The sequence below is a fragment of the Syngnathus acus genome, chromosome 21 (assembly GCF_901709675.1).
Source record: "Syngnathus acus chromosome 21, fSynAcu1.2, whole genome shotgun sequence".
NCBI classification, from domain to species: Eukaryota; Metazoa; Chordata; class Actinopteri; order Syngnathiformes; family Syngnathidae; genus Syngnathus; species Syngnathus acus.
The window spans coordinates 4,671,470-4,687,681 of NC_051105.1; the positions used below are offsets into that span (position 1 = coordinate 4,671,470).

Here is a 16,212-nt window from a genome sequence, read left to right on the forward strand (position 1 = left end):
CACATTTGTATGATTTTAATCAGAATAAATATGTTTGAATGCAAAAGTTTCTGGAAAGCAAACTCCAGCATGTTTACTGTAGTAGTAAGAGGGTGGGAGAGTTACCTGTAGCAATGCTGCCCTCCCTCCCTGCCTTTCTAATTGGTATTGATTGGATGGGCTTTTGTTTCTTTTGAGGAAATTCTATAAAGATCTCATTTGTAATTGCGTCTGTGTCTGTGGTCTTATTTCTGTAAAAGTTCATTTCACTTGGACCACTGATTTTTCAAATTTATTTAAAATTTTAATTCCACAATTTATTTTAAGACTCATTCCCTATAGTGTTGGGCAATCAATTGAAATTTAGTAATGATTCTAATTTTACCAAGTTTTCACAGTTTGTCTATTTTTGATCAGGAAAGTAAAGAATTTTTCTATTCATTAATAAAACCATTCACCTTTCCATGGCTGACTAGAAAAAAAAGCAAGAAATTAACAGCCACCCTGTAGTCAAAGTGCAGTTTCTGTCACGTGTCTGTTTTCCTTTCACCAAGATACGGAAAGCTTCAGCAGGTCCGGAGAACAAGTTGCTGACGACCACCTCACCGGCGTCATGGAGGGAGCTCTTTGGCTACTAATTGACGGCTGGTGAGAAACTGAAATAGTGACGCTAATCTTGTCTTTAATAATTTCACAGGTTGATGCAAATAAGCGTAGGAATATGCATATGAATTTTGGTGGCAATCACAAATTTCAGACACAAGGTGACAACAGAATGTGACAAACCAAGCCAGGATTATCAGAAAAAAAAGTCAACTGCTCTGACCTTGTCCCATTTACTGTCTTGTTTATTCCTGTAGGAAAGCACTCGAGCAAAGTGGGGCGCAAAGCTCAACCCCCCCCCCCCCCCCCCTCCGATGACCTCCATTTGCCTTGGCAATGTTGGACCTGCTCGAGCTTTTTAGGCAGCAAAAGCATGCCACGTTAGACAGAGTACATCCACTTCTGTTACACCCTGCCTGCCCCAGTTTTGGCAGTTTTCATTGGTGTCACGGGGAGGGTGGAGTGGGAGGATAGAGGTCACATGGCATGTAATACTCATCAGATATGCATTCATACCTGCATTGCCAGTAACACCCATTTAAATTGGGTTGGATAATATTTGGTGTCGCCAGACAACAATAGGGTTAAAGCATAGGTCTCGAACTCAAGGGTTGGGGAGGGCTATTACGTAGCACTTGAATGCGCTGAAATTGCCATTCGTCACCTTTAACAGACATTACAAGCTTTTTTTATTGATACCCTTGGGTTACTGTGAGGACCAGCCGAAATGTCCGTTAAAGAAAAGTTGGAATAAATGCATAACAACAAAATACAGTATATGTTTAATAATATTTAAAACATAACCCTGATACAATTTGTTCTATTGGCCAGATAAGAAAAAGATAAAATGGCCCTTTAAATGTAATGAACAATTGCAAATTTTATTTCTAAAGCGTGGACAAGATACTTTTTTGTTGTATATTGATCCTGGTGCCAGGTGCTTAATGTTATTGTATTGGATGCTATTGTATGCATGACATGAATATAAAAATTTAATTCGTTCATTCTTAAAAAAAATCGAAACCTTTTTGTCTACAGCTGTCAAAGGGAAACAATAACAGCAATGTGGCCTGCAAAAAATGGTTTCACACTTGGACCAGCATAACCGTCCTGCCAATAGAAATGTCCTCACAAGAAAATTTGGCCCACAGATATCAAAGGACAAGTATACACACACACACACACGCGCAATCGTCATTTTGAACTATTGATTGTCATCAGATCTCATAACTGCTACGCTTGGCTCATCCTTTAATCCACTTTTAACAGCTGCACTTTTTAGCTCTTCAACTTCAAGGCCCTTGTCTGTATGTGTTGGTGTCTTTTTAGCTTTGTGGGCACCATCCTTTCCATCCCATAATACGTTTTTGGGATATTTAGTTTGCTTGGTGCGTGTGTGTGTGTGTGTGTTTGCGCGCATGGGTTCCCAAGTTAACGCTCTGCCTCGCTCGCTTTACTTCGTTAATCCTGCTGCCAACCTTCCATCTCTATGGATCAGAACATCCACGGGGATTTGCCTGCCATTAAGCGATGGCTTTTTGCTCCGTGCGTGTGTGTGTGTTTGTGTGTGCGCAGACACACATTCCAGGAGTAGGAGGCTCAAGTCTTTTACTGGAAAACTGACATTGAGGCTGCCAGCGGACCAGCAAGCTGAAGCCACACATGGGATGCACAGCACGGATGCAAGGACGAGTGCTTGGATGGCGACGTTTTATTATTTTTGTTATTATTCCGCACATGGATGCGACCATCACGAAAGATCTACAGGTAGCACTTCCTTTATGTCCTGATATCCCCCCTGATGTCAGACATTTTCTAGGAATTTGTTTTTTTGGGTGATCATTTCAGTTGTCTTTTATTTCCTTCCATGTCATTTCAGAGCTGCGTTAATCCCGGCATCTCCCAGATGACACTCGACAGTAATGACGTTCATCGCTTTCACTGGTCAGTTAAAAGAAAATGATCACATAATCATGGGTGGGTTTGAGTTTTAATGCAAGTTGTAGATTTCCCAATTGTGTTGGAGAGTCAAGAGGACGATTAAGCTAAGAGGTGAAATTCCCGCAGTGACGGTAGCGATTGTGGTGTGGCTAGTTTCAGTTCAGATACTTCATGATATTAATCACCATCACGTCAACACCTTTTTGAGACAAGACAGCTGTCAGTCAAATGTGAGTCACATGATTGTCTTTTTAAGGATGTATAGGGTTTAAAAATATCAAGTAAGAATTGTCATTCCATTAAAACACGAGGAAGTGCAGTGTAGACAATACGTATGTTTCTCAAATTCTCATCTCGGACTACTAATTTCCCTCCAATACTTTCACAAATGTCCTTAAACCTTCTCATGTAGGTAATTACTGAAGATACTATTGATTCCAAACGGAAGTTCTAGCGACAGTTCCCTTGAAACACAAATTTCACAATTTCCCATAAAACAGCCATTTCACTAGTTTTGCTAAAACTCATTGTAATTTCCGTTTACTGGAGCTAATTGTGGTGACCACAGTGCTACCCTGTTGGGAATAGATTAATGCACTTAGTTAACATTTTGGATTTGGTATCACCCTCAGTCTCTGTGCTGTGCCTGCTGCCGCCGCCGGCGCTGGCCCGCTGGGCGTGTGCTCGAGCTTGTCCGCAGTACTGTACCTGCACGCAAGAGAAGAGCTGCAGCGTGCTGTGTGACCGCTCCAGCCTGGCTGAGCTGCCCAGAGAGTTTCCCTGCGAAGCCTCGGCCATCAACCTGGACAAGAACAGACTCAAGTTCCTGTCAGAACGGGCCTTTGGTACCTTGCCATCGCTCAAGTCTCTCTCGCTGGACCATAACAACATCTCCTTCATCACACCTGGAGCCTTCAAGGTCAGAAGTACCACTATTACTACTACTCTTGCTCTCACAAATACATACTTACTCCAGAACCTTTTGACTGTTCATTGGTCTTTGGGTCCTCCCCCAATTAAATGTTGTCTTCGGCCTACTCTCAATCAGCATAATACACTGTTGTTTGTTGCTTAGGGCCTCTCCAACTTGGTGGAACTGAAAATGGCGCACAACGATTACATCAGCTACCTTCACACCCGGACCTTCACAGGCCTCAAGAAGCTGGTGCGCCTCGACCTGTCCGACTGCAACCTTTTCAACATCCCGGACCGGATCTTCATCGAGCAGACGGCGCTCAAAGAGCTGCTCTGCTTCCAGAACAAATTCCGCAGGATCCCCGGCGCCATCCGGGGTATGGAAAACTTGACCCACATCTACCTGGAGAAGAGCAAGATTGAGGCGGTGGCTTACAACTCACTGCTGGGCCTTGGCAGCCTCAAGTAAGTTGCTGGCCCGTAATACGCCTGCGGTATGGTTGGGATCACTGCTTGTGGAACCACTTGACCAACTCTGTAGAGTTACGAGCTATAGTACAATTCGGAAATGCTACATCCATTCAAGCCCGTTTTTCTACCAATGGGTTGGAGGCAGGCTGGGGATGGTTGTCTCGACCTTGCAGTTATTGTTGATGTTAGGGTTATAGGTTGTGTTATGCTGGGTTGAGGTTAGGAGAGTTTAGAATTATTGTTACTGCAACTGGGATTGGCTATAAGGTCAGTCATTTGCAGGGCACATATAGAATAGATGATTCAGACTCACATTTACAAGGATGTGGAGAGATTCCTGAAAGGAAAATTCCCCATATTTTTGCAGAAATTCAAGGTTTTTTGACAGGCAGGGCAAGGTAAGGCAGCTTTTAAAAGCAACCACAAACAGACAAAAGTAAATAAACAATTACCAAAAGAATACACAGTGCAAGAACAAGATTTTGGAAAACCTGATTTTAAATGTTTTGAAAGACTTTTATCCGGATTTTAAAGCATTGACACTTGGGATTGAACAATTCTTTTCACACCTCATTCCATTTGTGAGCAGTATTACAACTAAATGCTGCTTCACCATCTATTCAGATCTCAATTTTGTTGTAAACTGGTTCTGGAAATCAATTTTGATTTCTACATATTTTTTAATTTTGTAGCTTTTATTTCTTACAGCCAGTCTTGATTTTGTAACAATTTTCCTCATATTTGTGTTGGTGGGGTCTGAATATTTTGGTACTTGAAGTCTTTGACCGACATTCCCTTCAATTGTTACCTTATCATTCCAGGTACTTGAACCTCCAAGAGAACCGCATCAATGTCATCCACGACCAGGCCTTCCAAGACCTCGTGCGACTGGAGAACTTCTACCTCAACGACAACCTGTTGTCTGACCTACCGCGACTTGCCTTTAAGGGCCTCAGTCGCCTCAAGATGCTCAACCTCGGTGGGAACAAGCTGACCAACATCTCCAAGACATGGTTCAGTGACCTGGTGGAGCTGGAGATCTTGTACCTGGACAGAAACCAGCTGGTGTACATTGAGGAAGGAACCTTTGAGAACCTAACCAGCCTAATCACGCTCCACCTGAACAGCAACAACCTCACCACTCTCCCCTTCCCGGTGTTCCAGCCGATCTTCTTCCTGGGTCGTCTCTACCTCTTTAAGAACCCCTGGGAGTGTGACTGCTCCTTGGAATGGCTGAAGGAGTGGATGGAGAACTATAATCTGGTGCGAGACATCCCGTGCTCGTCACCGACGTCGGTAGCAGGACTCGATCTGGGCGAGGTGGTCTTTGCCAAAGTGAACGGTACATGCATTGACCCCGCCGAACTGAACCTGACCACGGTGTCCTCAGAGGTGGCCTCCACTACAGAGAACCGCTTCAACAGCCTAATTTCCAGGCTGCTGCAGCAAGAACTCCGGGAAGAGGCGCTCAATGGAACAAACGGCGCTCGCAACGGCACGCTGCCGGAATCTGAGGACAGACTGCTCGCTGCAGGGGTCAGAGGGCAACATAGTCAAACGCAGTTGCTGGCCGGCTCTTTCCTTGTGGCTTGGCTCATCTTTGCCTTCTCCTGAATAAACAGTGGATTTTCTTGCACATGAACGAATGGAATATTTTCTAACCGCAGATGCGCTGATATACATGTTGGACAACATTCAAGATGAACTCATAAGAGAAGTTATCTTAAAGATATGAGGTGTTGATTTTATTAATAGGATTAGGCATGAGGGTTAGTTTTCTCGCACATGATTCACCAACATATGAAGGCTTTTCTAATGGCAGTCATGCAGATTGAGACGATGACTTAATGTATCGCAACCAATATTGATAGTTGAACTCATTACATACGAGAAGCAGGTGTTCCAGTCTGGTGTTGATCCAAATGTACACATTTAGTTTGGTATTTTAATCAAGATGACCAATATTCATAGCACACGTGCTCTTTTTGTATGTTTCAAAGTTAAAGGTTGATGGAGTGAAACAGATGTCCTCTTCTCGCATTTTTTTTCTCGCTGCATAAAAGCATTAATCTTCTTATCGCTTGTGAGTTGTTGACGTGCCTGTGCCTCCTATGGATGGACCCTCCCCCTTTCCCCATGCATGGTTGGGATCCCACTACACACAACCCCGCAGTGTCATTGACATATGCGTATGAATGAGGATGTGGGGTAATGGTGTGTAAAGACTAATGAACATTCCTTTGATGCCCTGTGAATAAACTCAAATATTATGACCATTGTGTGTGCTGCTTTTGTTTATTCTCACAGATATTCTTGTAAAAATTTCAATTCATATCACAAGTGAACATTTTAGAACAAACTATGAGTATGAATATTTCCCTTAATAACAGGGCTACTATTGTATACACGATGCGGTACTGTCGTTGTGTTGGTTTTTTTGAAGACTGTTATACAAGTTGTTATAAAACACGCTTTTGATTTCATTTGAATTGAGCTTCCTCGGTTCTCCATTTCAATGAGCAGCTCTTCCGGTCACTACCATCTGTGTTTTGAGTGAGTCATGTAAACATTTTCAAAAGCTATATTTGCTGTGTATATTTAAATTAATGTATGTATACAATTTAGAAGCATAATTAAAACACATGCTCCTTGAGTTTTTGTTGTTACATCACTGAAAGCTCGCTTATACCCGCGTGCCATTAGAAGTAAGTGACTGCATACCTGAGCACTGGGGCAGCCGGGACACATGGAATACTTATATAAGTTTCCAACAATGATGTAATCAAGGAAAAAAAATAAAAACATTATTTAACACTGAAGCTCAGAAAGCAAGTTATAACATCACTCAAAAGTCCTTTTGTCATATTTATCAGATGTCATGAAGCTGGCCGACAAGGTGACGAATAAATATAACCAACCTCCTTTGTGTAAGTGTTATCTGAATGGTCCAGTGGTTAAAAGATTTGCCTTAAATTCAGAAGATCTGAGTTTGAGTCTCACGTGCTCCTCTGTTAATTTTCTAATTAGAGCATAGAGCTGGATTTGAACCAGTTGCTTGCCCCAGGTGAAGTCCTATACTGTTTGGTCACCTTGGTCTGGAGATGTCAGTTTTGTTGTGTATTTTAGGTATATGTCAACAGTGTTGTTAATAAATGTTTGTTTTGTTTTCATGAGAATTTAGAGTCTTACATCATGCTAATCTTTAGAATCTGTTCTCTCAAAAGATTCGTTCAAACGAATCGTTGAATGAATCAAAGGTCACAGATGTCAAGCTCTAGTCCTTGGGGCCGCATTCCAACATGTTTTCCAAGATTCCCTCGTTAAGTGCACCTGCGTGAAAAGTTTTGGCTTAGCAGAACGTGAAAATGAACAAAATCTTTTCACGCAGGTGTGTTTAACGAGGGTAACTTGGAAAACATATTGGAACGCGGCCCCGAGGACTAGAGGTTGACACCTGTGACCTTTGACCATGATATTTCCCTAATAAAGTGGCCTGTTATTAGGTACACTTGAAAATGGCGGTGTACCTAATGTAGTGTCCGTGTGATTCCCTCGTTAAGTGCACCTGCGTGAAAAGTTTTAGCTCCTTTTACGTTCTGCAGGAGCTAAAACTTTTCACGCAGGTGCGCTTAACGAGGGTCACTTGGAAAACGTATTGGAACGCGGCCCCGAGGACTAGAGCTTGACACCTGTGACCTTTGACCATGATATTTCCCTAATAAAGTGGCCTGTTATTAGGTACACTTGAAAATGGCGGTGTACCTAATGGAGTGTCTGTGTGATTCCCTCGTTAAGTGCACCTGCGTGAAAAGTTTTAGCTCTCGCAGAACGTGAAAGGAGCTAAAACTTTTCACGCAGGTGCGCTTAACGAGGGTCACTTGGAAAACATGTTGGAACGTGGCCCTTCGAGGACTGGAGGTCGACACCCCTGGTTTAAGTGAAAAGTGCCACACCCTCCCTCACCCCCACTTTCTGATTGGCTGTTTGATCTGTGACATCACTTGGACACTCCATTAGGTACACCGCCATTTTCAAGTGTACCTAATAACAGGCCAGTTCATTAGGGAAAAATCATGGCCAAGGCTTAACTGAAAGTGAAAAGTGCCACACCCGCCCTCACCCCCACTTTCTGATTGGCTGTTTGATCTGTGACATCACACAGACACTCCTTTAGGTACGCCGCCATTTTCATGTGTACCTAATAACAGGCCAGTTCATTAGGGAAAAATCATGGCCAAAGCTGAACTGAAAATGAAAAGTACCACACCCGCCCTCACCCCCACTTTCTGATTGGCTGTTTGATCTGTGACGTCACACAGACACTCCTTTAGGTACGCCGCCATTTTCATGTGTACCTAATAACAGGCCACTTCATTAGGGAAAAATCATGGCCAAAGCTGAACTGAAAGTGAAAAGTGCCACACCCGCCCTCACCCCCACCTCCTGATTGGCTGGTTGATCTGTGACGTCACACGGACACTCCATTAGGTACACCACCATTTTCAGGTGTAACCCTAACCCTAATAACTTTATGCATTTTTTGTACGTGTCAAGAATGTATATTTGACTACTGGCTCTTTATTTTGGGGGTCACCAACACATATTACACAACGTAAAACACATATACATATTGTCATATAAAGCAGTTAACCAAATGTCAGATTTTTGTTTTCCTGCCCAAAAAAATAAAAACAAGGAATAAAACACCAGACAAGTTTTAACAGGTTTTAATGTTTATTAAAAAAAAAATAATAATAAAAGTAAATTTCAAACCAGCAATCTAATGTGAAATTGCAGTAGATATATTGGAATAAATTTAGGCGTATATATGCATACACGTTATTTTAAGTGTTGAAAAATAAAGATTACCCAAAGAGAAGCATAATCTCCCCGTTGTTGCATAACGGCGAATCCCTTCATGCAATAAAGTTAGCCGTTAGCTTGGAGAAAGCGCGCATAAAAGAAGTGGCGTTGCAGTGAGTGCTTCTTTCTTTCCTTGGCAAATCGTAAATCTACATTCTGGCTTATATAGTTGACGCCAGGAGGGAGACGCAACCGTTCACTGACTGATCCGCTGATGCACGGGAAGGAAGCCAGTTGACCCATTGACTCATTCGCGAACGGGAAAGTCAGGATTCGTTCCCTCACTGATCCGTTCTCGCGATGAACTGGAAATGCAAATCACTCACTCACTCACTGACTCGTTTACTCACAGATCAATTCGGTGAGTAAACAGGAAATGCAATTCACAACTCGTTTGTGAAGGGGAAGTGACGTCATTTTCTTCTTCGTTTTGTTTTACGGGGAGGTGGCACCAGCTTCAATGCGCATTACCGACACCTACTGGTTGAAGTCATATGAACTGAAAAAAGAACGAATCTCTATAGGAAGTTATTCGTTCACTCTCGTTCACTGAAAAGATTCGGTCTTTTGAACGAATCGTTCACTCACGAGCCAACACTAGCACACAGCACAGACAGAGCAGGCGATAAAAAGTGCAGTGGGACACCATGGAAAAATATTGAACAAATATTATAATAATATAATATTATACTATTGATAATATTGAACTTTTTTTTTTTTTTTTTGTTTTCTCTAATGTTAATAACATGGGGGGGGGCGCAAAATGTTTTCTTCTCCCTGGGGGGGGCATCACAGAAAATAATTGAGAAGCACTGGCGTAGGAGGACATCCAGCCAATCACCTTTCAGGATCTCAAACAGCTGGAATGCTACTATCATCTTTGACATTTTCTTTATTTTTTTAATCTCTTTACAGAGGGACACAAGGAACATTGACCAAAATTGTCCACATGCATGATTCGTCTTTTCTTTTCCCTAATAATAACAACACATGTAGGGATTTATTTAGAAAGTTCAAGACAGTGTCAGTGGCGTGAGAAGATTTAAAAAAAAAAAAAAAAAAAAGTAGGAGGAGGGATGAATAAATAACGAGGGCCGAAGCATGTTTGTGTGCTTTTTCTTTTTTCCAGTCAGATGGGTCCACCCACTTTGGCAATCAGGGGGGGTACTTGTCTCTTGAAAAGAAACACCTAGTAAAAAAGGTCCTAGCCGGCCAGTACAGACAGACAATATTCATTTTGTAGTACAACACCACGATGACGATGGTGAGGTGGTCTGGGGCGACGATGGTGATGGCGTTGGGCGGGCGACTTGGCTTTAGTAGACCCAGGAGACAGGCACCCACTGGCTGCTGTTGCACACCAGCTCCACGGCCTCCTCCAGGTGGCCGATGGTGTCGTCGATCTCGTTGTTAATGATGGTCTGGTCAAAATAGTGCATGTACGTCTTCTGCAGGATCTCAGACTCCTTCTGAAGACGCTGCAAAGACTCGTCCTGAGAGGAGGGAGGGCCCAAAGTAAGTCAGACGACACCATGTTTGCTCAGGTCCTTAAGATGTACTGGTTTATGTATTCCTCCAAATGCAAAACTATGAGATCATTCTTGTGAACATTACAAATTTATTCTTTCTTCAAAAACTACATTTTTGTTTGATTAATTTAAAGGTTTTGTGTTGTTTTATAAGCCGCTTGGTCAGACTTGGTAGCAGGCAAGGGTAAAAACATGCGTACGTGACTCGACAACACACGACAACAGTAATATAGCTAGCAGGTGTTAGACGGTACTTACTGGAAGCGTGCGACACCACCTGGGCGTCTGCAGGGGGCGCCATAGAAACATGCATGCATTGTTTGCAAAGATAAAGCAGCAATCAGACACATGCAGACGCCAGCATGCATGCATGCAAGCAAATGGTAAGACATGCTCATACTTGCACATGCAAATTCAAATAAGCGTGTGTGCATGCGTGTGACTTACCTCGTCGATGCCCGGCGTTATGGTTGGTGCTGCGATGAAGACCACGTATGGGGCAAATTCGGCTGTGCGAAGCACTTTCAGTGCCTATCAGAAAGCACACACATACAAAACAGGCGTAATTATGTGATGTCTTTTCACGGTTCTGAGGTTTTTCTTGCAAAATTACACATATTTACAGTTTTTACTGTATGACATTTTCCTTTTCATAAAAAGTCATTCTTGTAAAATTGGATATTTTCTTCAATTTGTGTCAAATTCAGTATTGTTCTCTTGGAATTACACTTCCACCCATAATGACCTATTTATTATAAAACCAATTCATATTTGAATTATAAACATTTTATTTTGAGGTGATAGATAATGTAGCATTATTATAATAAAACTGAAATGCTTCATAAACATGGATTCTTGTTTGATACATTGTCGTAATATTAAATTTTATATATATATATATATATATTTAATCTAAAATTTGTAATTATGTATTTTTTCCCATGACTTAAAATATCCATTATTAAACCAGTTAAAATAAGTTTTTTTTCTAATCAAATATATTTTGTCACTTTTGTCAATTCTCAATTTTTCCATACGATATTTTCCTTGTAAAATGTCATCTTATTTCTCATAACTTAATACAAATTATTCTCATAGGACAGGTTTTTGTAACATTCTCACATTTTTTGGGTCATATTACAATGACACTTAACCCTTGATTCTTTTTTTTGGGTCATATAACTTAGTTTTCTTGACATGCCCAGTGAATGCAGACACAGACCTGTGGCTCGACGTCCAGGATGGCGACCAGTCCCTGCTGGTGGATCTTGCGAATGGTCTCAAGGCGCGTGCCGTACATGGCGTCCTCGTGGCTGCCGTACTCCAAGTACTCGTTGTTGCTGATGTCCTGCATCATCTGGTCGTGCGACACAAAGTAGTAGTTCTTGCCGTTCTCCTCATCCTTCTTGGGAGGTCTTGTCGTGTCTGTGGGAAGCATAGAGGTAGAGTTTAACATACCTGTCGCTTCCACCAAAGGATACAGTGTTTGTGTGTTTGTGTCTCACGTGGGATGGGATAAGCAAATCTGTCGGGGTGTTTGGTGATGAGTGTGTTCTTGATGTGTCTCCTGCCAACGCCGTGAGCGCCTGGAAAACATGTCCGTTAACAATGGATAAAACTTTCATCAGTCTTGATTGAAACAATAAGGTGAAAAGGTCTCACCTAACAAAACGAGCGTTTTCCTCTTGAAGGCGGGCAGTTTGACCACTTCCTCATAGGTGACCAGATCTAATTGGTCAAACACTGAAGGGGTGGGGCAAGAGAGAGCCACAGAAAAAGCGTTAGTGTGTGTAAGGGAAGAGAAAAAAAACAGTGGGACAGTTTTCCCATAACAAATTGACTTACATCAAGGTCAAACAAACATCACATATTTATTTTATTTCAGTGGGAAATATTTTTAAATGCATTTGATGATGTCATGCAATGCTGCATTTTCCAAACCTGGCAAATGGAAAAGATCCTAATTCAAAAAAACTATCATTTCAAGCTCCAACTTTTACATGCAAAATATGATTAAAATAATACATAGAAATTCAAAATAAACTTTACATAGTATTTTAGTTCCATTGCTATGGTTGAAAGTGGAGTTTATAACGCCCCAGTTTACTGGAGAACATGTCTGCTGTTTTTAACATACTATGTGACTCGAGCGCTCCTTTATGAGTCAACGAGTGAAACAAAATACCCACAAGTCAATGCGGCTGACACAACACTTGTTGCATTATCGAAGCCATGTCTGCCTCGTCTTAAAACTTGTTTCCATCAGTAAATACTTGGGGCACGCAAACACACACACGTACAAAAGGCACACAAAGCGGCTTCAGTCTTCTGTTGTTTGGACGAAAACAACAACGCAGAAGTGAAAGGCCGCCAGCGACAGACAGGAAGTAACCCGCAGGGGTGCTTTCAAAGTAAAAGCATAAAGGAGGAGGAGAGTGACGTCAGCGCGGTTACTTACATGCACAGAGGTCGTTCAGTAGGAGCAAGCAAGAGAGATGGACAGGAGGGTTACAAGAGTAGTTTAATACGCACACATACGCAAGCACGCACTATGTTGATATGAGTGTGAATCAGCTACTTGGCAGACATTTTAAGGCAATCAGAACAAGCAAACATCAAAAACACCACATTTGATGTTATGTTGTGAAAATAGCACCTAAATCTTCACAAGTTGATTGAATTCAACTTCTAAGTGCAATATGTATAAAAACGTATGTTTCAGTTCCAAGTACTGATTTAAACTTTTCTACTTTTTATTTTTTTATTTTTACTAACAGCCCAATTAAGAGTGTGCCTATTAAGAATGCTTGGTCTTGTTGGATTTGTGAGAATCTACTGGTTCATTGTTTCCCATGTCGCTTTAAAAATCTACTTAAAAACCTGGATTCATCTTTTTGGTTACATAGCACTACTATTATTCTGTACACCACTGTAACACACTCACTACTGTCGAAACACTTTCTACATGTACTAAGACGTGCTTAAATATACTTTACATGTACTATCCAATACCATGCACATGTACTCACAAAAATCGTCAAAAATACCGACTGTGTGCACAAACAGTAGGCTGCATGTAGGCTGCTTGTGTGTAGACACACATGTGATTTTTTGCATACCTGCGTTGTGCTTGGCCAAATACTTGTCTTTGTACTGCTTCTTCTTCTTGCCAAACCAAGTGCAACTGGCCTGTTGCTCCTGCTTGGTCTTCTCCATGGCCATGCATGCCACACGCCTGCCGCACACACATGCAACAGGTTTGCCTTTCAAAGTGAAATGCTTCAAATCCTAAAATTACTGCTAAAATTATTGTGAAGGTTAAATATAAAGACTGTAAATGCCTACAAAAATAATAAGGGGAAAAAAAAAAAAACACTCCACCCACACACAAAAAACTACAAGTTTAAATAAAATGACCACAACCTCCCATTCCCACGGGTAATAAATAATACTAATTAAAATAATAATAATAATAGTGTATCTTAAAACTGCAGTAAATCCTTAAAAAAATCTAATAAACAAAAATAAAGTACATCAGTTTGCATGACTTAGTGGCACAAGTGGTTAGTCTCACCACTCCTGCAGCTCGGGCGATGGGATGAGGCCGGCCGTGCCGTTCTTGGTGTTCTCCAGCTTGCCTTGCCACCAATTGTGGTCATCCTTGGAGATGATCTGGATGATGTCGCCCACGCGGAAGCGAATGCCGGCCTCCTTGCAGGGGATCAGCTCATCCTTGGAGGGGTCGTACTCAAACTGAGCCCGCACGTAGATCTGTGGGAAGGAGGGTTGAGGGGTGTTGAAGCGAACAGTGTGCCGGTCCGGTGAGCTAAAAGGACGGACAGGGTGGGAATTTGCTGTTGCTGGAAATTGGCGGACACGGCGAGAGGAGCGGGTAGGCGAGGCGAGGCGAGGCGAGGCGGGGCGAGGCGAGGCGAGGCGAGGCGAGGCTAGACTAGACTAGATGTCTGTGGTAGTCACGGCACAGGCCTTGTTTGTTTGGTTTAAACCACTTTGTGCGGCGAGAGGGGCCTGGGTTGGGGTTCCGGAGGGGGAACGGAGGCCGATATCTTACCTTGACAGACATTACGTCCTTGATTGGAGGTCTAGGTACAATCTATGGATTTGAAAGCATCACAAACATCATGCAAACACACCTTTGAACACAACACGTGTGTCTGTGTGTGTACCTTTGTTGGTGTTTCCTGAAGATTGATTTATTTAGCAATAATTGATTCAGTCGTTTTAAACCTAATTGTATTGTGTAATGATTATTACACATTAAAACAAGGTATGCAATTTTACTGAAAGCTATGTAAAAAGTTAGTAGGGTGTTTTGTAAAATAAACAACTATGACAGGGATGATGAGATGACGTTTAGTGAAGGTTGCTTTGCTGATTTTAGGAAAAGGTCGAATTTTGGGGTGGGTGCTGTTAACAACGCCTGTGCCATAAATACCACAGAGTTCAAGCTGATGTAGTTGTCAGTGAAAAATGTTATTTTAGAAGGCCAATGACTGGATGTCCGGAGTAGGGAAGAGGGGGCTGGTCTGGGTTGGGTTATGACCAATTAATCGTCACTTTTGTTATATTTTCAACATAAAAGCAGCAAGGACATCACACTGATGGCTGAAACTTGACTTTGGATTGTTGGATGAGCTTTGAAACACAGCAGTCCGGGGGTGGGGGGGGGGGGGGGCACATATAGCTCTCGCTTATGACAGAGAAATTGTATGGGCATGTTTCCACCAAGCAATAAACTTCAGTTCAGTTCATCACAATGGCATTTGGAGTAGCAAATGTTCTTATGTCACATCCAGTCCATTTTCTTTATCACGTGTCCTTAAGAAGGTGGCGGGTGAGCTGAATCTTATCCCAGCTGACTTTTGGGGGAGGAAGGGAAACACCCTGGACTGGTTGCCAGTCTCTGTCATAAAGGATCATATTAAACCAGCCATTTTTTGTTTTCCGGTAACATATAGCTGCACCAACAGGGGGTTGCTGATTGGTCGTGCTGACATACTGCTTTTTTTTTTTTTTTTTACTGCTCCACTTTACCGCAATCGCAAAAGGTATCATCATTCTGTCATTTGGATTTTTGCAATTTTCCCGCAGTACTTTGCCCTAAATCAATGACAGTCGAGATTCGCAAACGGAAACCGGACCATACGGCTTGGTGGAAAGCGAGGCCCTCGAGAAGCAAGCGGGAGTCAGCGAGTTTATATTCACCTGTCGACCTTTGGGCTGGATGGTGGACGGCAGGTCCTGAGGAGAATGAAGAAGTATTGAGGAGCAGAGAGAACACATGGCAGGTCAGTGCGCTTGGATACAAACATTAGCAAGGCATCGTGGCAGCCTATTGAGTAACATTAGAACCGTCCTCCAGAAGAACAAAACACCTGTTGCAAGCCAAACGCGTGACCAAGCCGATGTGCGGTGTCAGCTAAGATGCACAGCACACAGCGGGCGTTAAAGAGGCACACCAATTTGTGAACTGAGATATCGGACACAATGAAAGGAGAACAACACATGATCGATGTGGAATATCTGCCTTGTGAAGGGTTTCTCCATACAATTAAAACAAACATACATCTTGGCGGAAGGTTGAAAAATTTGTAAATAAGTGGGAAGGGCTGTTTTTATCTTGTTGTTGTTTTTTTTCTCAGGGTCGGGCATCCTTACCAAGATAGAACTGTTAATGCTGGAGTGGCCATTGGCAGGGGATTGCCTGGACGTGGTAGGGGACTCTTTCTGAAATAAGACACACATGTCAAGAGAGCGCACACGCACGCACGCACACACACTGGGGCCGAGATGCACCGCGGCATTGACGTGATTCACACCGTCATGCCAAGGGAGTGATCCTGTGCTTGTTACACCGTTCTATTACAGGGATGGTTGCAAAAATGTACTT

The 16,212-nt window shown here is 42.4% G+C and overlaps 2 protein-coding genes across 33 annotated transcripts in view; one reads left to right on the forward strand and one right to left on the reverse strand.

The window, feature by feature from the left end:
- The first annotated feature begins 337 nt into the window (after positions 1-337).
- Positions 338-6,185, forward strand: nyx (nyctalopin). Of its 2 annotated transcripts, none has more exons than XM_037239601.1 (6): positions 338-627; positions 2,158-2,349; positions 2,462-2,773; positions 3,051-3,442; positions 3,599-3,903; positions 4,731-6,185. In XM_037239601.1, the coding sequence occupies exons 4-6, from the start codon at positions 3,116-3,118 to the stop codon at positions 5,521-5,523; spliced, it is 1,425 nt and encodes a 474-aa protein (XP_037095496.1). In that variant the 5' UTR covers positions 338-627; positions 2,158-2,349; positions 2,462-2,773; positions 3,051-3,115; the 3' UTR covers positions 5,524-6,185. The 2 variants fall into 2 exon arrangements, with proteins under 2 accessions (XP_037095496.1, XP_037095497.1); XM_037239602.1 differs by having other exon boundaries at positions 2,462-2,526; positions 3,156-3,442.
- A 3,461-nt stretch (positions 6,186-9,646) lies between these two features.
- The window catches only part of caska (calcium/calmodulin-dependent serine protein kinase a), a 60,201-nt gene continuing 53,635 nt past the window's right edge, over positions 9,647-16,212 (reverse strand). For 10 of the 31 annotated variants that reach the window (XM_037239589.1, XM_037239578.1, XM_037239573.1 and 7 more), the window contains 11 exons: positions 15,981-16,049; positions 15,528-15,563; positions 14,374-14,415; positions 13,876-14,072; positions 13,421-13,536; positions 11,964-12,044; positions 11,807-11,887; positions 11,524-11,726; positions 10,749-10,832; positions 10,560-10,586; positions 9,647-10,265 (listed from right to left, as the gene is read on the reverse strand). In XM_037239589.1, coding sequence (XP_037095484.1) covers positions 10,089-10,265; positions 10,560-10,586; positions 10,749-10,832; positions 11,524-11,726; positions 11,807-11,887; positions 11,964-12,044; positions 13,421-13,536; positions 13,876-14,072; positions 14,374-14,415; positions 15,528-15,563; positions 15,981-16,049 — 1,113 coding nt within the window. In that variant the 3' untranslated portion in view covers positions 9,647-10,088. The remainder of the gene's footprint in view (positions 10,266-10,559; positions 10,587-10,748; positions 10,833-11,523; positions 11,727-11,806; positions 11,888-11,963; positions 12,045-13,420; positions 13,537-13,875; positions 14,073-14,373; positions 14,416-15,527; positions 15,564-15,980; positions 16,050-16,212) is intronic. The other 21 variants (XM_037239584.1, XM_037239582.1, XM_037239577.1 and 18 more) reach the window with 11 other exon arrangements.

Coding starts and splice junctions, on each gene's coding strand:
- nyx (XM_037239601.1), top strand. CDS start 3,116: ATGCACTTAGTTAACATTTTGGATTTGGTATCACCCTCAGTCTCTGTG. Junction 3,443..3,598: donor TCACACCTGGAGCCTTCAAG/GTCAGAAGTACC, acceptor TTTGTTGCTTAG/GGCCTCTCCAACTTGGTGGA. Junction 3,904..4,730: donor CTGGGCCTTGGCAGCCTCAA/GTAAGTTGCTGG, acceptor TTATCATTCCAG/GTACTTGAACCTCCAAGAGA.